The 18,560-nt window shown below is 46.7% G+C and overlaps 1 protein-coding gene across 8 annotated transcripts in view; it reads left to right on the top strand.

Moving 5' to 3' along the window:
* LPP (LIM domain containing preferred translocation partner in lipoma) overlaps positions 1–18,560 on the top strand; it is a 449,897-nt gene that overhangs the window by 391,522 nt on the left and 39,815 nt on the right. Inside the window, exon 9 of one of the 8 annotated variants that reach the window (XM_073359055.1) lies at positions 17,879–18,157. The exons of the other annotated variants lie outside the window; for them this stretch is intronic. Within the exon in view, the coding sequence (XP_073215156.1) occupies positions 17,879–18,001 (123 nt within the window). The 3' untranslated portion in view covers positions 18,002–18,157. Of the gene's footprint in view, positions 1–17,878; positions 18,158–18,560 lie in introns of those variants that run through there. 8 annotated transcript variants of the gene reach the window in all.

Raw genomic sequence — 18,560 nt, 5'->3', positions numbered from 1 at the left:
ATGGTGTACTCTGCCCCCTCCCCACATTTACTATTGGCTTAGCTGCTCCAGAGAGGTGTTAGAATCATACAAGTGTAGGACTGGAAGGAATTTCAATAAGTTATTTAGTCAAGTCCCCTGCACTCAAGGCAGGACTAAGTAATAACTCGACCATTCCTGACAGTAAAAAAGTAAGAATTACAGACAGTTGAGCAGTGAGGAGTTAGTTAATAATTTTACTTAAGTTACCATTAATTAAATTAACACTTCGCACTACTACAGCACCTTTCACCTACAGATCTACGAGTGCTTTAGGAAGGTGAGTAATTACGAGGATCCCTGTTACAGCTGGGTTAAGTCACACCAAGGCAAGGCAACTATATTGATGTAGTTTCATCAGTGCAAATTCCCTTAAATCTAGGCAAGGCCTTAGAAAAGTAGAATACAAAGAGAGAGAGAGAGAACTTTGTAGAACTGGCTATCAGGGATTATATTCTGATTGTGGTTTCACTACTATAAATCCACAGTGCTTTGACTTGAATGGAGTTACTCCTCTCACTTACAGCAGGCTAAGCAAGATCCGCCTTGGCTCACCAGTGCAGATGAGAAGGGAACAGCGTATACAAAACATCAAACATAAGAAACTTTCTTCACTTGCAGGGCCCTACATGGCCTATCCCCACCTTACCTGGCATCTCTAATTCACTGCTAAGTCAGCTCCCACCTCTGATCAGCCCATGATCCCAGCCTCCACTTGCCTCTTGTTAAATTTTCAAACAAGCACCTTTCTGCTTTCTCTCAGGCTGCCCCTCGCACTTGGGAGGAGCTCCCTGTAAGCCTCTGTAAAGCCACCTCCCTTTTATGTGCAGTTACTTAGGGACTTACATTCTCAGCTTTGTGGGAGCAAATTGGGCTTCAGTTTAAGTTGGTGTTGTTCCCACCCAAGTGTTGATGAATATGTATTTGTTTGAAAGTTTTCTTCAGAAGTTTTTGGATTTTCATCCCCCCGCAAAAAAAAAAACCACCCTGAAAAAAATTCCATCAAAAAACTCCAAAAGTTCATCAAAATCAGACCCCTCCCACCCAAATTTCTGTTTTGATTGGGAGAGGGGCTTTTTTTGCTTAAAAAATTTTTTTTTCAAACAAAATATTTTGGCAAGCCGTAACTTCAGCCCTTCTGAAATGCCCCTGTTAATTTCTGTGCCATCTTTATATCTGTGTATTTAAGGCCTGATTTAGTTCCAGCTGGGCCTTTAGCTTGAATGCCTGTTTTCCCTTAAAGCTAAAATGCCAAAAACACCAATACCATTGCACCAAGCAGTGAAGTAAGGTCAGGCCTTTCTGTCTCTGTCTGTCTGTCGAACTGGAAATAAAGTCTGTTCCTGTGAATAACCTTAAAATCTGCTTCTGCCAAAAGGAGAGGAGGAGGAGGAGAACTCAGATATGAAAAACACTGAGTGAATCAGCAGTTGCTAAAGTGAGTTAAAGTTAACACTTCTGACTGCGTTATTGAGTCTGCATTGCTAGCATATTTTGATAAGATATTCAGATTCCACACAATTCATTAGAAACCTGAAGTAAATGATCTTTGACCTGCCACACCAAAGAGCCTTGAGAAACGTGCATGTTGTTTATTTCACAGCTGTCGTTGAAAGTTTGGAGCCTTTAAGGTCTCATTCAGATCTCAGATCCATCAGGAGTAACTCGGTGAAAGAGAACAGAATAGATCCATTGTAAAAGCCTTGGGAATCAGTTCATAATCAGCCTCTTGCCAGAGAATGGGTCACAGTAACTCCTCTGGCTTAGAGAGAAATATGAAAAGATCAAGGGCTACATTAATCATTTTTCCCCATTTTACATAACAATATTTTAGCAAACACTGTATTTCCCACATGTTTAAATGCACTGCCTGAAGAATCACAGACGACAATGTGGCAGTAATAAACCATTCCTTATGTGTTGAGGGCAAAGCAATTATTCTGTTTTTAAACTTGTATTTTTTTTAATAATGTTCATCTTTGCTTTGGTTATTCACACACTCATGGAGAGAGCTTGTTTTTATTTTATAGAGAGAGAATTTATCATTGCTTGGATCAGAGCTAGCTGGGTTTATGTTAATTGCTCCTGTTGCCTAGAGTCTATCTAAGGTACCTAAGTTGCCCCTACTACCAGAGAATCCAAGTAATTCAGTGGTCCCCAAACTTTTCACCTCACACACACCCCTTACCCCTGTCCACACCTCCCCCCAAAAGTTGGGAGCGGAGCCATTGTTGGGGCTGTGGCAGGGAGTAGGGCTGAGGCTGGGGCCGGAGTGGGCCTGGAGCCAAGGCTGGGGCCAGGGCTGGAGTTGGGAGCGGAGCCACGGCCGGGGCCAGAGCAGAGCTGGAGGCAGAGCAGGGCTGGGTGGTGCTCCCTCCCCTCCCCCTGTGGGAGGCTGGCCTGGGCCCCTCCATGCCCCCTAAGGGGGCACGCCCCACAGTTTGGGGACCACTGGAGTAATGCCTGTAGGATCCCTAATTCAGGGATCTGCAGCCTTGAGTGCTTGTGTCCCGTGTGAGGAAGAGCGGTGTTGTTATCCCCATTGTACAGGTTGGAAGCTGAGGCACAGAGAGAGACTAAGTGATTTGCCCAAGGACACGTAAGAAGTGTGCAGTGGCATAGGGACTTAAACTCAGGTCTCCTGAGTCTCTAACAACCATGTGGCTAACCTGCGCCTATCATCACAGGGAAGCTCTGCACAACCAGTTCAGCCTCAGGGGAGTTCCATGCACAGCAGCCAGCCAGGGGAGGTGCTGCTCCATTGAGGCCAAACTGCCAGGGAGCAGGGCGAGGGTGGCTGGTTCTGGGAGCCTTCTCTGCAGAGGAGTAGGTGGCAAACCCTGATGTTTGGCACTTCTGGTGCTATTGAAATAATACACACGACAGCAGCGCATGGGGCAGGGGAGGGAGACAGGGAGAGCCCTATTTACCAAGGGCTGCATTGTGCCTGGCCTTCCGCCCCAGGCAAGCACGAGTCCTGGTCGCATGCCTCATGTTCATGGAGAGGGCACGCAGGGACTGGTACGTAGCACCCCAAATGGAGCAGGGGAGAGGTTAAGCTGCGGTGTGCCCGTTGCCATAATACAAATGGAAAGAGTTGCTCAGAGGAGCGTTAAGGCCACCTTTAAAGAAGGGTGGTTCATAGAGTTAGTGGTTACTGCTTTCCAGTACCTGTGGGTTCCCACTGGAAATCCCTGGTTTCACAGGGTTTAAAACGTGGTCGTAATATACATTTGCTCTGGACTGGGATGTGGCCTGGAATCTTGGAAACTCTGCTTTAGAGCTAGCTTTGCAAGGGAAAATTGGCTTTCTACGGCACAACGTGACTTATTTGTTCTGTTGGTTTTGTAAGAAGCATTTTTGTATTCCCATGACTCAAGTGCATTTTATTTTATTCCATTAAACCGTATGTTTCGTAAACTCTGCTTAACCCAAAATTGCTTTTGATATTTTGAGATTGAGCAGTGGAGGGCAGGGGGAAGTTTTTAGGCTGTTTAAAGTATTTGGTACCTTCAGAACCATCAAATTGGGCATTCAAAAGCTGCCCGAATGGCTGTGTGACCTCATCTTTGGTCCCTCCTCCTATTTGTGGTAGGTAGTTTTTCCCTTTACTGCGATCACCACAAAGTCCCCCTGAGATCTGAGAGTCAAGCTGGGTGGTTTCTTCTTGTGCACCACCAGCTGCGGTAGCAGATCTGCAGGCCAAATGAGGCCCATAGCGACACCTGCGTAGCCCCATCAGAGCATCTGTAATTTTCACTCCAGGCATCTGAAGAAGTGAGGCTTTACTCACAAAAGCTTATGCCCAAATAAATCTGTTAGGCTTTAAGGTGCCACCAGATTCCTCGTTGTTTTTGTGGATACAGATTAACACGGCTATCCCTGTGAATCTTTCAGTAACACCTTCTGTAGCCCTAGAGCCTGTCTGGAACATGGTCAACAATTCTGTTGCCACCCAAGAAGGAATTAGAATCCAGCTGGCTCTCCCAGAGCTGTCTCCTCTGCAGGGCTAAGAGGAGAACGTTTCATTTCGGTCACTGTCAGCCAGTCTGACTCTGGTACGCACAGAGGCAGCAGGTCCGCCAAGTAGCCTGCACACTGTTCAGAGCAGAGAGGCCCTTTAACATTTCAAGCAGCTGATGTTTCTGCAAGTATTTTTTTTCTCCCTCCATAAAACCTTGCTCTCGTTTGACTCAGCAGGAACCTTTTGACGCTGGCTAATCCCATATATAGGCATCAGTTCAGGGAGGTGGGCTCGCTCACTGCAGTAGCTTTCCTAATGTTTTGTTTAACCAGGATGACGTTATTCAGACAAATTAATTCCTCCAAAACAGAAACTCGTTCTGACTGACTTACTGCAGCAACTTCCCCAAGAGCAACAAACGATAATCTGACATCTTAACAGCTGTACACCCAGGCAGGGGCAGTCTCCATAAAAGATCTAAGTGGGACATATCTGTGTGGGACAGCTAACCCTCTCCATAAATATGTTCTCGGTTTTTAATAGTGCGTTGGGTTTGAAGTACAAGCTGTTCTGGAATTCCTCACCCCCCTCCCCCACCACACACACACACACACACACACACACACACACACAGATGTAGCCGGAGCTGGGTGGTGGAAGATGGGGAGTGTGGTTATGTCACTGTTGCTCTGTGGAGACTTTAAAACATCTTGCACCTCTGATCTCGCACATTCCTGTGCGGGAAGCTGACGGTTGGGAGAGCATGCTGCAGACAAGTGCCACTCCACTGTCAACATCCACAGAATAGGAAGAGGAGCAAAAATGGAGCTGACCATGCATGAGTGTGCGGGGAGAAGGGAGCCCCTCTCAGCTGTACACCCCAGGGCTGTGGGGGGCTCCCTGCAATGCTGATTGGTACCGAGCCGTGGGGTATCTGGACAGGCTGGCTACCCTCACTGCGTGCACCAATCAGAGGGGGTGGGGGTGTAACGTGTGTGCAGGGGTTGCAGCCAGGCACAGGCAGCCCCACATCATCCTGTCTGCACTCCCTAAAATGTCCCCTTTGGGCTCAGGGAGCCCCCCAGAGCCCTCCTCTGCATGGGCACTGGAGGGGTGGGACGGCTGGCGCTCACGTGGGTGGGCAGCTGTATTCTGGCCCTAACACATCTCGTTTCCTGTTGGTGGGAGCTGACAACGGCACAGCATGTGCCCCTCCCCCATGTCCACCAGCTAGTGCCGGGGGGAGCCCAAGTGGCCCCAGTTGGTAGAGGGATGGTGGGTGTCCCAGTTGAACACACTCCACAGGAACTGATCATGCGCTCGGTGCTCCGGTGGCTCTCGGAGCAATCGTTCAGGCATTCGTGTGCTGATCAAGGCACCAGTCCAAGCACAGTGAGGCCTCTGAAAGGGCCCTGGTGAGCCAAGAAGGAATCAGGTAAAGTGCAGTGCTGTGGTAAGTAAAGGCAGCGTGATCTGAGCATGGGGCTCTCAGCCAGCAGCTCCTCCGTTTACGTGCTGTCTCCCTGCTGCTGATTTACTGCCTAACTGTACTCAGGTCACATCACCGCTTTTTGCCTTGGCTTCGCTCTCTGCGAACCTAGCGCCGCGGGGGGCGGCTGTAGGATTGAGTCGTCGCTGCTCGTGCAGGGCAGATTAAGAACTGGCTAATAGACCTTTCCAACGGGAATTGTGCATGGGCAATCGGCATGGGCCTGGGGGTGTGTCCAGTGGGATTTGGCAGGAGTCGCTACTAGACTCAACTCTATTCAGCATTTGTATCAGTGATGTAGAGGTGCTTATAAAACCGCTGATGACGAAATGCGCGGGTGACGCACAGATTGGGGGAGTGGTAAATAATGATGAGAACAGGGCTGACATACAGCGTGACCTGGATCGCTTCTTGAAATGGGCCCATTCCAACCAAATGTGTTTTAATACAGCCAAAGGTGAGGTCCTGCATCTCTGAACAAGGAGTGCAGGCAGTAACTTCAGACAGGATTTAGAGGTGAGGGTGGACAAGCAACTCAACACGGGTTCCTGGTGCCGTGCTGCGGCCAAAAGAGCGGATGTGTCCCTGGGATGTATAAACGGGGGGCAGTGAGGTGACTTTATCTCTGTATCTGCTATTGGTGAGACCGACACTGGAAAACTGCACCCAGGTCTGGTGTCCACCTTTTAAACAGATGTTGAAAAATTGTTGCAGGAGTAGAAAAGAGCCACAAAAATCATTCAAGGGCTGGAAAAATGACTTACTTGAAAAACTCGAGAGGCGAGCTGATTACAGTGTATATAAAGTACGTTCACAGGGAGAAAACAAAGAGCCAGTCCTAAAGAGTGAGCGGAGAAAGGCAGAACAAGAGTGGATGTCTGAAAGCAGAAGCCAGGCAAATTGAAATTAGGCACTAACTTTTTACAGTGAGGTGGACTAACCACTGGGCCACACTACCAAGGGAAGTGGTAGATTCTCCATCTCTTGATATCTTCAGATCCAGACTGGAGGCCTTTGTAGAAGAGATGCTTTTGCCAGACACAAGTTACTGGACTCAGTACAGGTGAAATGTAAGGATCCGTGTTATGCAGGAGGGACAGACTAGATGATCTACTGGTCCCTTAGGGCCTTAAACCCTCTAATCTGTGCAGGTTGAATGTGTTAAGTGTTATAACAGCCCAGTGCCCCAGGCTTCCTGAGCAGAAATGCTACTCTGATATTACGTCCCTGAGCAGTGGGTTTGTTTTTTGCTCTCCCCACCAAAACAGAGAACCCCTGGCTGGTAGATTTAAGAGATGTTCCTGCCAGGTGCGGTGCTGACTAATGAATCATAGAATCATAGAATATCAGGGTTGGAAGGGACCCCAGAAGGTCATCTAGTCCAACCCCCTGCTCAAAGCAGGACCAATTCCCAGTTAAATCATCCCAGCCAGGGCTTTGTCAAGCCTGACCTTAAAAACCTCTAAGGAAGGAGATTCTACCACCTCCCTAGGTAACGCATTCCAGTGTTTCACCACCCTCTTAGTGAAAAAGTTTTTCCTAATATCCAATCTAAACCTCCCCCACTGCAACTTGAGACCATTACTCCTCGTTCTGTCATCTGCTACCATTGAGAACAGTCTAGAGCCATCCTCTTTGGAACCCCCTTTCAGGTAGTTGAAAGCAGCTATCAAATCCCCCTCATTCTTCTCTTCTGCAGGCTAAACAATCCCAGCTCCCTCAGCCTCGCCTCATAACTCATGTGTTCCAGTCCCCTAATCATTTTTGTTGCCCTTCGCTGGACTCTCTCCAATTTATCCACATCCTTCTTGAAGTGTGGGGCCCAAAACTGGACACAGGACTCCAGATGAGGCCTCACCAATGTCGAATAGAGGGGAACGATCACGTCCCTCGATCTGCTCGCTATGCCCCTACTTATACATCCCAAAATGCCATTGGCCTTCTTGGCAACAAGGGCACACTGCTGACTCATATCCAGCTTCTCGTCCACTGTCACCCCTAGGTCCTTTTCCGCAGAACTGCTGCCTAGCCATTCGGTCCCTAGTCTGTAGCTGTGCATTGGGTTCTTCCGTCCTAAGTGCAGGACCCTGCACTTATCCTTATTGAACCTCATCAGATTTCTTTTGGCCCAATCCTCCAATTTGTCTAGGTCCCTCTGTATCCTATCCCTGCCCTCCAGCGTATCTACCACTCCTCCCAGTTTAGTATCATCCGCAAATTTGCTGAGAGTGCAATCCACACCATCCTCCAGATCATTTATGAAGATATTGAACAAAACCGGCCCCAGGACCGACCCTTGGGGTACTCCACTTGATACCGGCTGCCAACTAGATATGGAACCATTGATCACTACCCGTTGAGCCCGACAATCTAGCCAGCTTTCTACCCACCTTGTAGTGCATTCATCCAGCCCATACTTCCTTAACTTGCTGACAACAATACTGTGGGAGACCGTGTCAAAAGCTTTGCTAAAGTCAAGAAACAATACATCCACTGCTTTCCCTTCATCCACAGAACCAGTAATCTCATCATAAAAGGCGATTAGATTAGTCAGGCATGACCTTCCCTTGGTGAATCCATGCTGGCTGTTCCTGATCACTTTCCTCTCATGCAAGTGCTTCAGGATTGATTCTTTGAGGACCTGCTCCATGATTTTTCCAGGGACTGAAGTGAGGCTGACTGGCCTGTAGTTCCCAGGATCCTCCTTCTTCCCTTTTTTAAAGATTGGCACTACATTAGCCTAATGGCACTCTTTCGGACTGACCTGATACTCAGCCAGCATCAATCGGCACAGCTCCACTGATTTACAGCCCCTGGGGATTTTACCCATCCAGTTCAATGGCGGGAGTAGGCCTGCAGTCAAGGTTTGCGCAAAAGGCACCTGGGTGGGCGGTGCTTGGGTTGGTGGATACTAGTCCTGCCATGAGGGAAGGTGATAGCTTACATTTTCAGATGTGGCCACTGATTTCAGCTGCTTCATTTTTAAGTGTGTGATTTTTGAGACATCCTGGGCTCTTCCCTCCTCTCCCCCTGCCCCCCACCCCGCTCCAGGTGCTGAATACCCACAACTGCAGCTGGATTCCCTGGGAGAACATCTCTGAAAAAGGTGGCTCAAATTGAGCACCCCAAAAACCTGGACACCCCAAATCAATAGCCACCTAGAGACATGAGGCTGTTAGTGCTCTGGTGTTCAGGGGAGTTTGTATCTAAAGTACATCATATGGCACCTATCAGCGTCAGATCCAACTCCTGAATCACACCGCATAGTGGTACCACAAATCATGGTGTCTCCAAGCAAACCAAGCTGGGTTAAACATGGATGTTAGAGGTGAATTAAATTGAAAAGTCAGCAATTATAGCAATGCCTTGGGGGTGAGGACTGTCTTTTTGTTTTTTGTTTGTACAGCACCTAGCACAATGGCATCCTGGCCCATGACTATGGCTCTTATGCTCTGGGGGTAATACAAATAAGTAATATAATAATAATTCAAGCAGCACTTTTTCACCAGTAGATGACAAAGCATTTTGCAAAGCTGGGTTAGAACAAGGATATTGACGGTCACAGGAACCCAGGAGAGAGTGCAAGGTTGCATCATGAAGCTGGGATTTCAATCATGTGTTCCAGCTCTCGGTTCCAATATTTTTGTGTTCGGTTTGTTTCAGAAAAGTGCAGAAAGGCCTTGGAACCAGTAATATTGTCTAAAATACCAAGGGTAATTAGCAACCTCCTGGAAAGATGTGCCACTGTAATAAGCTTTAAACCCCAGTTCCTTCCCACAGGTGGAGTCCAGGGATACCAGAGGCAATCTGCTCATTGTGGCTATTTTTATGCCTCTTCATGTAAGAATGTGAATGTTAAACAGTGTCTGGGTGAAGTGATTGTATCGCATAAGCCAGCCTGCCTGCATGCCAGACATGTTTGAGCTCTATTGCATTGGCTATATTAAAAGCCTGGATTGCTCCTAAACTGCATATCCGAGTGAAAATTTCGCTAGAAGAAACTTCTTTACCTACAAAGCTGGCCATTTAAACCAGAACCCTGAGACTTCGCAGGATAGTTACTTTCCCTGCCAACCACAAAGGGGGACAAATGATTGCAGGAGAGCTCAGCTAGTTATTCAAAGCCTTTGGATTAACTTTTCCAAGATCTTGCAGGCGATGGTGCGATTTGATTTATAATGTGTTTCTGAAGTGGCTGCATTCCATTTCTGTTTCAGACCAGACTTCTACCAGGTCCCCACAGGACTGGCTAGAGGATCCGTTCTGCCCTCGCAAATCAGTATTTGCTGTCATGGGAGTGACAGATATGGCAACTTCTTGCAATATCTTTGGGAGCTCTTACTGTATTAAGTTTATGTAGCATCGTGGGCCAGAGATATACTGGTTCAAACTGGATTCTCCAGAGACCAACAGAGAAAGGAAGGATTTTCGGATAAATTGCCTGAACCATCTGAGGGTTTCCCTTCTGTGGGACCCAGCAAACAGAGCCCCCTTTCTGTCCATGGGGGGCCCCAATCCTGCCTAGGAAGGGTTGGAAGGACTTCGGCCTGCTGAGGTCCTGTGAAATTGAGGGGTGACCTCTGGTAAGCTTGTAGCAGGCGCATACGAACTTCTCTTGGTTTTTAAAGGTTTGCTCTGCGATGCTTTCACCTTTAAGAATAAATGAGCCTGCTTAACAAGAGCTGTGTGGTAATGCATAACTGCTCCCAGTTTTGCTGTTCGTAAGCCTTCGAAGAGAAAGCAAAGTGCAGACACTGGCTTGGCTAGGCAGTGTGCCTTGCTGGGGATTTTATAGTATAGGCAGACAACCGTGCAGCCTGGAAAAAAACAGGTCAGGAAGGAGAGAGATACAGGCCTCCTTCCACCCAGGAGGGGTCCCGGCCGAGGAGCCAGGAGTCTAGAATGAGTGCCTTTGGTGTCCCACAGAGGGGACATACAGGTGCAGTTCCCTGACCCATGACAATGGGGCCAAAAAATGACTTGGCCAGAAGTCCCTCGTATTGAGCAGTGCAATGTTACGCTGCCCCAGGAGCAGACCAGGAAGTAGATTCTAACTCAAAAAGTCACAAACTGATCCCCAGTTCCCCACCCCTGTGCCAGTCACATACCAGTGACTACTCCCCATGGGAAAGCTCTGCGGAAGCTGCTTTCCATCAGCCCATGGTGCAGGTAGCCGGGGCAGGGCAGTAAGGGGGACACCTTACACCCTTGTTGGAGCATAGAAAAGTGGGTCTGAATGTGGCCCCTAGTTGGGGCCCGCTGAATGGTGGCCCTTCCTTTTGTTGTCCCTGCTAGACCTGTGAAATCAGAGAGTACACAAAGACATGGGCCTCAGCAACATTGCTTTTCATCAGTTGTTTAGCAGAGGTTGCTGGTCATGGTCATCGTGGTTTTCAGCTGAATCTTGGTCGGCACTTGAGGATTTCCCATGTCTTTCCCTTTGGAAGGAAAATTGGGAAGTGACTTTCGTCAGGGTGGAGATGAACAATGCACACATTTCAGCAATGACCGGTCCCAGCAGCACGGTTGACATTGAAAGGGACCTTCCCAGGACATTTAAAATAGAGCGTTCAAGCGTCAGAGCAGGGTTAATCTTTGCCACCATAATGGGAAGGGAAGTCGTCTCTTGGAACAAAAAAGATTGAGCTAGGGTTATTTTTCCCCTAAACTCAGTAATCATAATAATTCCAGCCCTGCAGGCTGGGCAATAGGATGACATTAGAGATATAAGGTGTCTTTTATTTTAACAACTTTTATTGGACCAGCTTCTGTTGGGGAGAGAGACCAACAGAACTTGGTCCAATAAAACCTATTACCTCACCCACCTTGTCCCTCTAATATCCTGGGACCAACATGGCTATAACAACACTGCATACAATAAGATGATATTGACAACTTGGATATGTATATGTATTACATGTGTGCATACCTGTGCAATATATTTTATTTAACTATGTTGTTAGTAAAACTGAAAGTATTATAAACATTTAACTATCTTTGCACTGCTTGCTTATTATCAGTTATATTGAATAGCCCAAAAGGGTGCCCGTCAGTGATGAGGGCCCCATTTTGCTTAGGTGCCGGTACAAACATGTAACAAAGAGATGATTGGTACTCAGACTTAAGGTCGTTTTGCACTTAACTCCACCAAGGCTGTGAATCTAGACTGGTTAGTTTCACTTCCTGCCCCTGGTCTATTTCACTCTCTCATTTTCAAGGACTATCACAACGCTGTTGGGATTGCATCACCTTTGTTTACGCCCAAATGAACGTGGTTTTATTTTTAAATGTCCCTTCATATTGGGTTCTCCAAAACACTTGTTTCTGTTTGATGGAATCTTAATAGTTTGGCCTGAACACTTCAATGGCGTCCCTGTAAGTACTTCACAAACTGAATACTAAGCTATTCAGTATGTGCGAGAGGCTGGGAATGGACTGAGATGGAGTGTGGTGCAGTGCGTGTGCTTTTCCCATTACACTTATATGCCGTGTGGGATGCCAGAGTGATGTGAACGATCTAGTAAGAAACACCAGCTGTCAGCTCAATATTCGGTCAGCCCTGCTTTGACATGAGCCTTCCTGACAGCACAGACCAATGTCCTTCCTGTTCCGCACTAACCCCGGGTTTCTTTTTGCGGTGAAAGAAGCAGCAATACGAGCTCTTCTGCCTTTAGAGAAGGTTTCGTGCTCTGAAAATTGCCAACTAAACTCTGCTGACACCAGCATTTCGGCCACCTACTCCCACGGGCATGAGCTGCTTTCCCCGCAGTGGGGACAGCACAAGCCATTTTTTACTCTTTGCTTTCCAGGATCACTGTATGTGATTATCTGGAGCATCTGTCTAAAGTGAGGAGCTGTCCTGCTAGACCAAAAGGATTAATTGTGCTAGGGTGAGGGCAAAGAAACAGCGCCAGGTGTTCAGAGAAACAAACTTCTTGGGATTGTGCTCCCTCCTCTCCTGGGACCGCACGTAGGCCCCAGGATCTGCGTTGGAAGATGCAGTAGGCAGGGGTGGAGGCTGGGGAAACGTACATCCTCCTCCCCACCATGTGTGGGAATTCCCCAAGGACAGCCATGGCTGGCAGTGCTGGAGTCATAGGGAGCCAGACCCTCGGGTGGTGTAAATTACTCCATCACTACACCAGTTTACACTAGCTGAGGATCTGGCTTAGGGTCTCCCCCCACACAGCTGCCTGGCACAGGCAAGACTCCAGTGACTGGATAGTGCAGGTGCCTCATGATCAGCTCTCTGGGCAGACCGGTCGGTCACGAATCTCCCGCTTTGCTCCTGGCCTGGAACTCTGTTTAGGAACTTTTCTCATCCAGTCCACCCACTGCACGGATCCTCCTCTTCCCCCTCTTTCTGCCCAAGTCCTCTGATTACCCGCTCTGCCACACTCACGGCAACAGGAGACCACATACAGAGGTACTTACTTCTCCAGACTAGGAATTTCAACTGAAGTCCAGGTCAGCTGCAGGAAGAAAAGGGAGGAATTCGTTCATCTAAAAATAATCAGGATAGCTGCTAGGCGATGCATTTGACCCTGGACTTTACGGTTGGGCTGCATTTATTTCAGATTAGGGGCTGACTCTCTGGATAGGAAAATGGATATTGTTCTGTGGGACGACACAGTCCAGGCCTCTGCCAAAAATATCTTGGTTCATAGTGTGTGTGTGGGGGGGGGGGGGGGCCAGGGGGAATAGATACGTTACTCCCCGTCTTATGCTGACTCATTAACTGCTGCTTTCTCCTCTTGGATGTGGCTGGTGCTGTGAATGTGTGAGTCAGCTCCCCCGCGTCTTCCAAAGTGCATTGAAAATGAAAAATATACATTGGACTTTAAGGAGTTCTTCAGGAAATAAGAGCCCCACCCCCACCCCCACGGTGGGACCTCACATATCTTATAATGATTTTACCCAAGAAAGCCCAGCTGTTGTGAATTCTCCAAGTGCCCTGGAGCTCCAATGTACTCTTCTCACAACAGAGATTTGTGTGTCTGGCAACTCTTAAAGAAACATTTCAAGGATTTGGTCAAATTATATTCCCCCAGTCAATCCAGGTAGCAGCAGTATCCAAGCTCCACAGGTCTTTTCTCCAGTTTGACAGCAGATTAGGTATCTACTGAAAGCAGCTATTTTGATGTTGAACTGTTGCCATGATCTGTATTTCACAGCCCACATGAACCCAGTGACAGGTTTATTGTATTGCACTCACTTAACTCTGAGACGGACTATGTTGATCCAAAAGCAGCGTGATCCACCTATCCCCTCCCACCTGCCACTCTGAGAGGGGTCTGTTGAATCCACATGTGGGCACACAGTGTTTCCCCTTAAGCTCAGAGGAACCCTATTAAAGATCCCAGTTACCTTTTTAAAATACTTCTAACTGTGCCTTCCACAATTTAGTAGTGATACCAAGCACTTACATTGTGCTTCCTGTCAGAGGATCTCAAAGTGCTATCATTCTGGAAACACCCACACTCCCCCAGGTTTACACATAACTGAAGTACAGAGAGGGGTAGCAAATAACTAATTTAAAAATCACAGAGGGAATCACAACAACCCTGGATCCCACTCCCCCACTGTAACTCCACAGCCATGCTACTTCCCAGTGTGATTTAAATCAGAGAAAGATTCAGAAGTGATCTCTCATTCTGCCGGTCTGAAAATGTTTAGATTTGAAGGTAAACTGTTCAACTGATATTCATCTGATAAGTTTCACCTTTGGCAGCTGTTAGAAACTTCTTAACCAGGCCTTTGAGGCGGACCTGAAAAAGAAAAGAACAAATAGGTTTGGGCTGCTTTTTGCTTCCTGCTGAAGGGTAACTAGTGCCTGAAAAGCTTTTGGGAGCGAGGTGGCAGGATTCTGCCTTAACTTTTTTTCAACCTTTAGAAATATCCAGCATGACAAGTTTCATCTTCACGGTTTTTCTGGAGATCTCCCTTTAGGAGATGCAGACATGGAATATCAATTCAATCCGGCCTTAATTGAAGGGATGGTGGTTTTAAATCCTCAAGCAAAAGGCTTTTCTGCACAAACGTGTGTTAGGTGTTTGAGTTAAATATTTATTTACAAAAATAGAGTTTTAAACTGTGTGACTACCTGTAGTGAAGCGATGACTCACCGGCACAGCGCCTCCTGCTGGTCGTCTTGGGAATTAGCGCCTTCCAGCCTTCGGAGCGCCCTCTGCAGGCCTATGTCTCACCTGCCGCTGGCCTGTGTCCCTCCCGGACCCTGTTGTCCTCTTCCTCGGGGTTCTGCCCCCTGGCAGGGCCCCAACACTCTGGGTCTCCCCTCCCAGGAGAACCCCCACCCTCTATACCTACCTTGCCTCCGTGATTACTGCCAGTCATCATCCAGCCCCCGCTCACTGAGGCAGACTGCAGTATAATGGCCACTCATCATTGGCAAGGGGGTGGGACCTGCTGCCTTTGCCTATCCTCAGGCTACCCCTCAGCAGCCTCAGTACCTTTTGGGGCCTTTAACAAGGCCTCAGCCTGGGCGTTTACCAGGCTGGAGCTCCCCAGCTCCCTCTGCCCTTCCCCAGCACTGCTCTGCTTCAGATACCCTGCTCCCAGGCAGGCAGCCCTTCCCAGTGAGACTCCTCCAGCTTCTGGCCCACAGCCCTCTTATCAGGACCATCTGGGCCCTAATTGAGCTGGCCACAGCTGTGGCTGCTTCCCCAATCATCCTACCTGTTCCCAGCCACAGCCCTCTCCAGGGCTGCTTTTAACCCCTCTTTACTGGAGTGGGGCAGCCGCTCCACTATACTACCGTTCGCTTTCCTCTTAAATCTATCCGATTTCACTTTCTTAGTATTTCTGCTGTCATAAATTCTCCAGTCATCCAGAGTCTTCCAGGAAAAACAGGGTAGACAAGAGCGGCAGTTGTAATGTAAAGATACCAAGAAAGGGGGGAAACATGCATCCAGGCCTTGTTCATGTGCAATAAACAAACATTAAATGACACACCCAATGTTTTTTCCTTTTTCTAGTTAATTTTAGCTGTTATGGTCATGGTGACCTTTCTGTGACAATGCCAGTCTTTTACATCAAAACCATCAAACAGGAAGATCGAATGGAAATTTGGGTTTTTTTCCTTTTATAGCTCCCAGATTTTACCAGTTTCTAGTCTCTCTGGTCTGCCAGTGATGAGCAGCTGTGCCAAAGCAGCAAGGGTGAATTACAGCACTGCTCGGGTTTATTAAAGGTTCTGAGAATTATGTTTTCTGCCAAAACAAAAAATTTTCCAGCCTCCTGTAACATCTCTTTCCTTTTATGTTAATGGCATGTGGTTTGATTTGACTTGAGTTTTAGCATAAGAATTTGCTATACAGAATGTTTGTTTTGTTTTCAAAGAACCCTAATCAGTTTAAACTGCAGTTTGAAATGCCTCTCCAGTTGCTCTCACAATAGTCGCTCACCAGGTTTGTAAATATAAACCAATGCCTCTGGAGAAGAATCTCTGGGTTGCCCACAATTGCATCTCGGCAGGAGTCCACTCACGAGACAAGTCCTGCTCACTTGTTTTCACCATCTCTCATCTGCACATAATTCTGCTGTCTGTGTAGAAGCTACTCACAATGGGACAGATCCTTCAGTCTTTACTCAGACAAAACTCCCACAGTGGCATTGCAGGGTCAGACATGCTGTGTTTAGGGGGATCACATTTATTTAGTGGTGCAAAATCTGCTTTACATGTTTCCAGTGCCAATAATGCAAATTTTGGCGGGGACCATCCTTGTTCTGTGTTTGTACAATGTCTAAAAGAGTAGAGCCAGGATCCATGACTGGGGCTCTGAGGAGCTGCTGCAGGTAATTATAACAGGAAAGTGTTTGACTCAGTGAAATAGCCTTTCTGTCATTGAGGAGAAATGCGAATATATACTCTCGTCATTTTAGAGGTTAAGGACGCTTTGCTGTAATAAAAATAAAAATAAACAGGGAGACCCAGATGAAATCTACAAAGCCAGGAGATGACTTCACTGTAAACACAAGTCAGTGGATAGTGACCCCTATCATGTGCAAGAGTTGTTGATCTATGGAGACTGGACTAGGGCCAAGGAATGAAGTCCTAGGTTCTTGCCAGCGCTCCAGAGTGTGGGAGCTTTTAACAGACTATCTTCGGAATTTTGGGGGATTTCCTTAAAATTAGACATCTCTGAAAGTCAGCGCACCTTGCGCCCGGCTGTGTATTCCCATGTCATGGATTTGAACTCGAGCCAACAATCCGGCCGTAAACTCATGAACTCCTAGAATCAAAGAAATCAGTGATGGAAACAATCCCTCTGCCAAGGCAGCATTGTCTCCTCTGGTGTTCCTTATTGATGCTCACCTCTTCAGCAGTCTTAAAACTTGTTCCTGCGGGCCAGCCAGAAACCCACTCAGCCAGATGTATTCCTGGTGTAACTCAGTTGGCTTCACTGTAGCCATGCCAGCAGAGTATTTGGCTCACTGTGTTAGAAGCTGTTTTAAAAGGAAGTGTGAGCCACATGACCAGTTTAAACCTTGCACAGCTTTGGATTTTTGTAGGACCTACAATACTAATTTTGTTAATACCCAGACCAGTTTTTAACATGAAACAATATCAGAAAGAGATTTGCTAAGAGGTGATTATAAAGAAACAGGAATTCCTGACAAGTATTTGATGTCTCTTTCATTAAATCGTTGTTAAAGATGTTTTTAATAGATCAGCTCACTCTAGCATTATCTATTTAATTAGTATTTTTAATTCTCAAAGGTATTCCACAGGCCTTTTTTTTTTAATGTTGTCACTCTTTGGAAGTTACCAATGAGTTAAAAAAGGGCATTTTCCCAATATGAAAATACCAATTTAAATTGAAAATTACCAATTTAAATACCACTGTAAATTGAAACAATGACTCAAAATATGTTGAACTGTAAAACCTCCAGTTTGTCACCCTGTCAGTTTGTTTGAAATCAGAGGCCAAATTCTCACTGGCTTTTAATAAGGGTGTGATTACTTTAGTTTTACAGCGCAATTTTTAGCATTAATAATACTTTGCACACATGCAGTGACTTTGACAGCCAGAGCGCTTTACAAACACACATCAAACCTCACCTCACCTCATTGATTCAGGCAAGTCTTATTACAGCCATTTTACATGGCTAAACAGGGCACACAGTGTGAACGTGACTTGCTCCTGTTGTCATAGCAAATCAGTGGCAGAAGCAGGAATAAAACCCAGGAGTCCTGGCTCCCAGTCCCCTGTCATCAACTTTAGTGAGCAAGTACATGGTTTGCTACATTTGAAAATAGTAAAGGTTTAAAACAACAAAGTTCTGAATGTTATAGCTTTAACTAGGTCTGCAGAGCAAGGAACCTGTGCACGATAAATAGTTTTGGGTGTTTTCCCCCTTTTCTCGCCCTTTGTTTCCTCCTGCAGAAAAACAACAAATATATATGCAAAAAACCCTTCTCATCAGCACCACCACATTCAGGATGCAAAATCCAGACCTCCAATCAGGAAATTACAAACCTTAGGCTGCTCATAGATTTCAAAGCTTGAAGGAACCACTGTGATCATCTCGTCTGACCTTGTGCATAACACAGGCTGTAGAAATTCACCCAGTAATTCCTATATCAAGACCAAAAGCTTGTTGGAGCTACAGCGAATGTTTTAGAGAGACCCAGTCTTGATTTAAAACATTTCAAGTGACCGTCTCCCTTGGTGAGTTGTTCCAATGGTTAATTACCTTCCTATTGAAAATGTGTGTCATGGCTTCATTTCGGTTTGAGTTTGTCTAGCTTCAGTTTGCAGCCACTGGACGTTGTTATGACTTTGCTGGAAGGATCAAAGAACTCTATCAGAGTTCTATCAGATCTCTTTTTCCCACGTAGGTACTTGCAGACTATAACCAAGTCATCTCTTAACCTTCTTTTCCATAAACGAAGGAGATTAAGCTCCATATTTCTCTCACTGCATGGTATGTTTTAAATCCTTGAATCGTAGAGTTAATATAGTGTAAGGCTAGACCATCTAGTCAGACCTCCTATACCACAAGCCCTTAAGCTTCATCCAGTTACCCTAGTCTTGAGCTCAGTAATTTATGTTGAGTAAAGGACCT

The sequence above is a fragment of the Lepidochelys kempii genome, chromosome 9 (genome assembly GCF_965140265.1).
Source record: "Lepidochelys kempii isolate rLepKem1 chromosome 9, rLepKem1.hap2, whole genome shotgun sequence".
NCBI lineage: Eukaryota > Metazoa > Chordata > Testudines > Cheloniidae > Lepidochelys > Lepidochelys kempii.
This window is presented reverse-complemented; position numbering and strand designations above follow the sequence as displayed.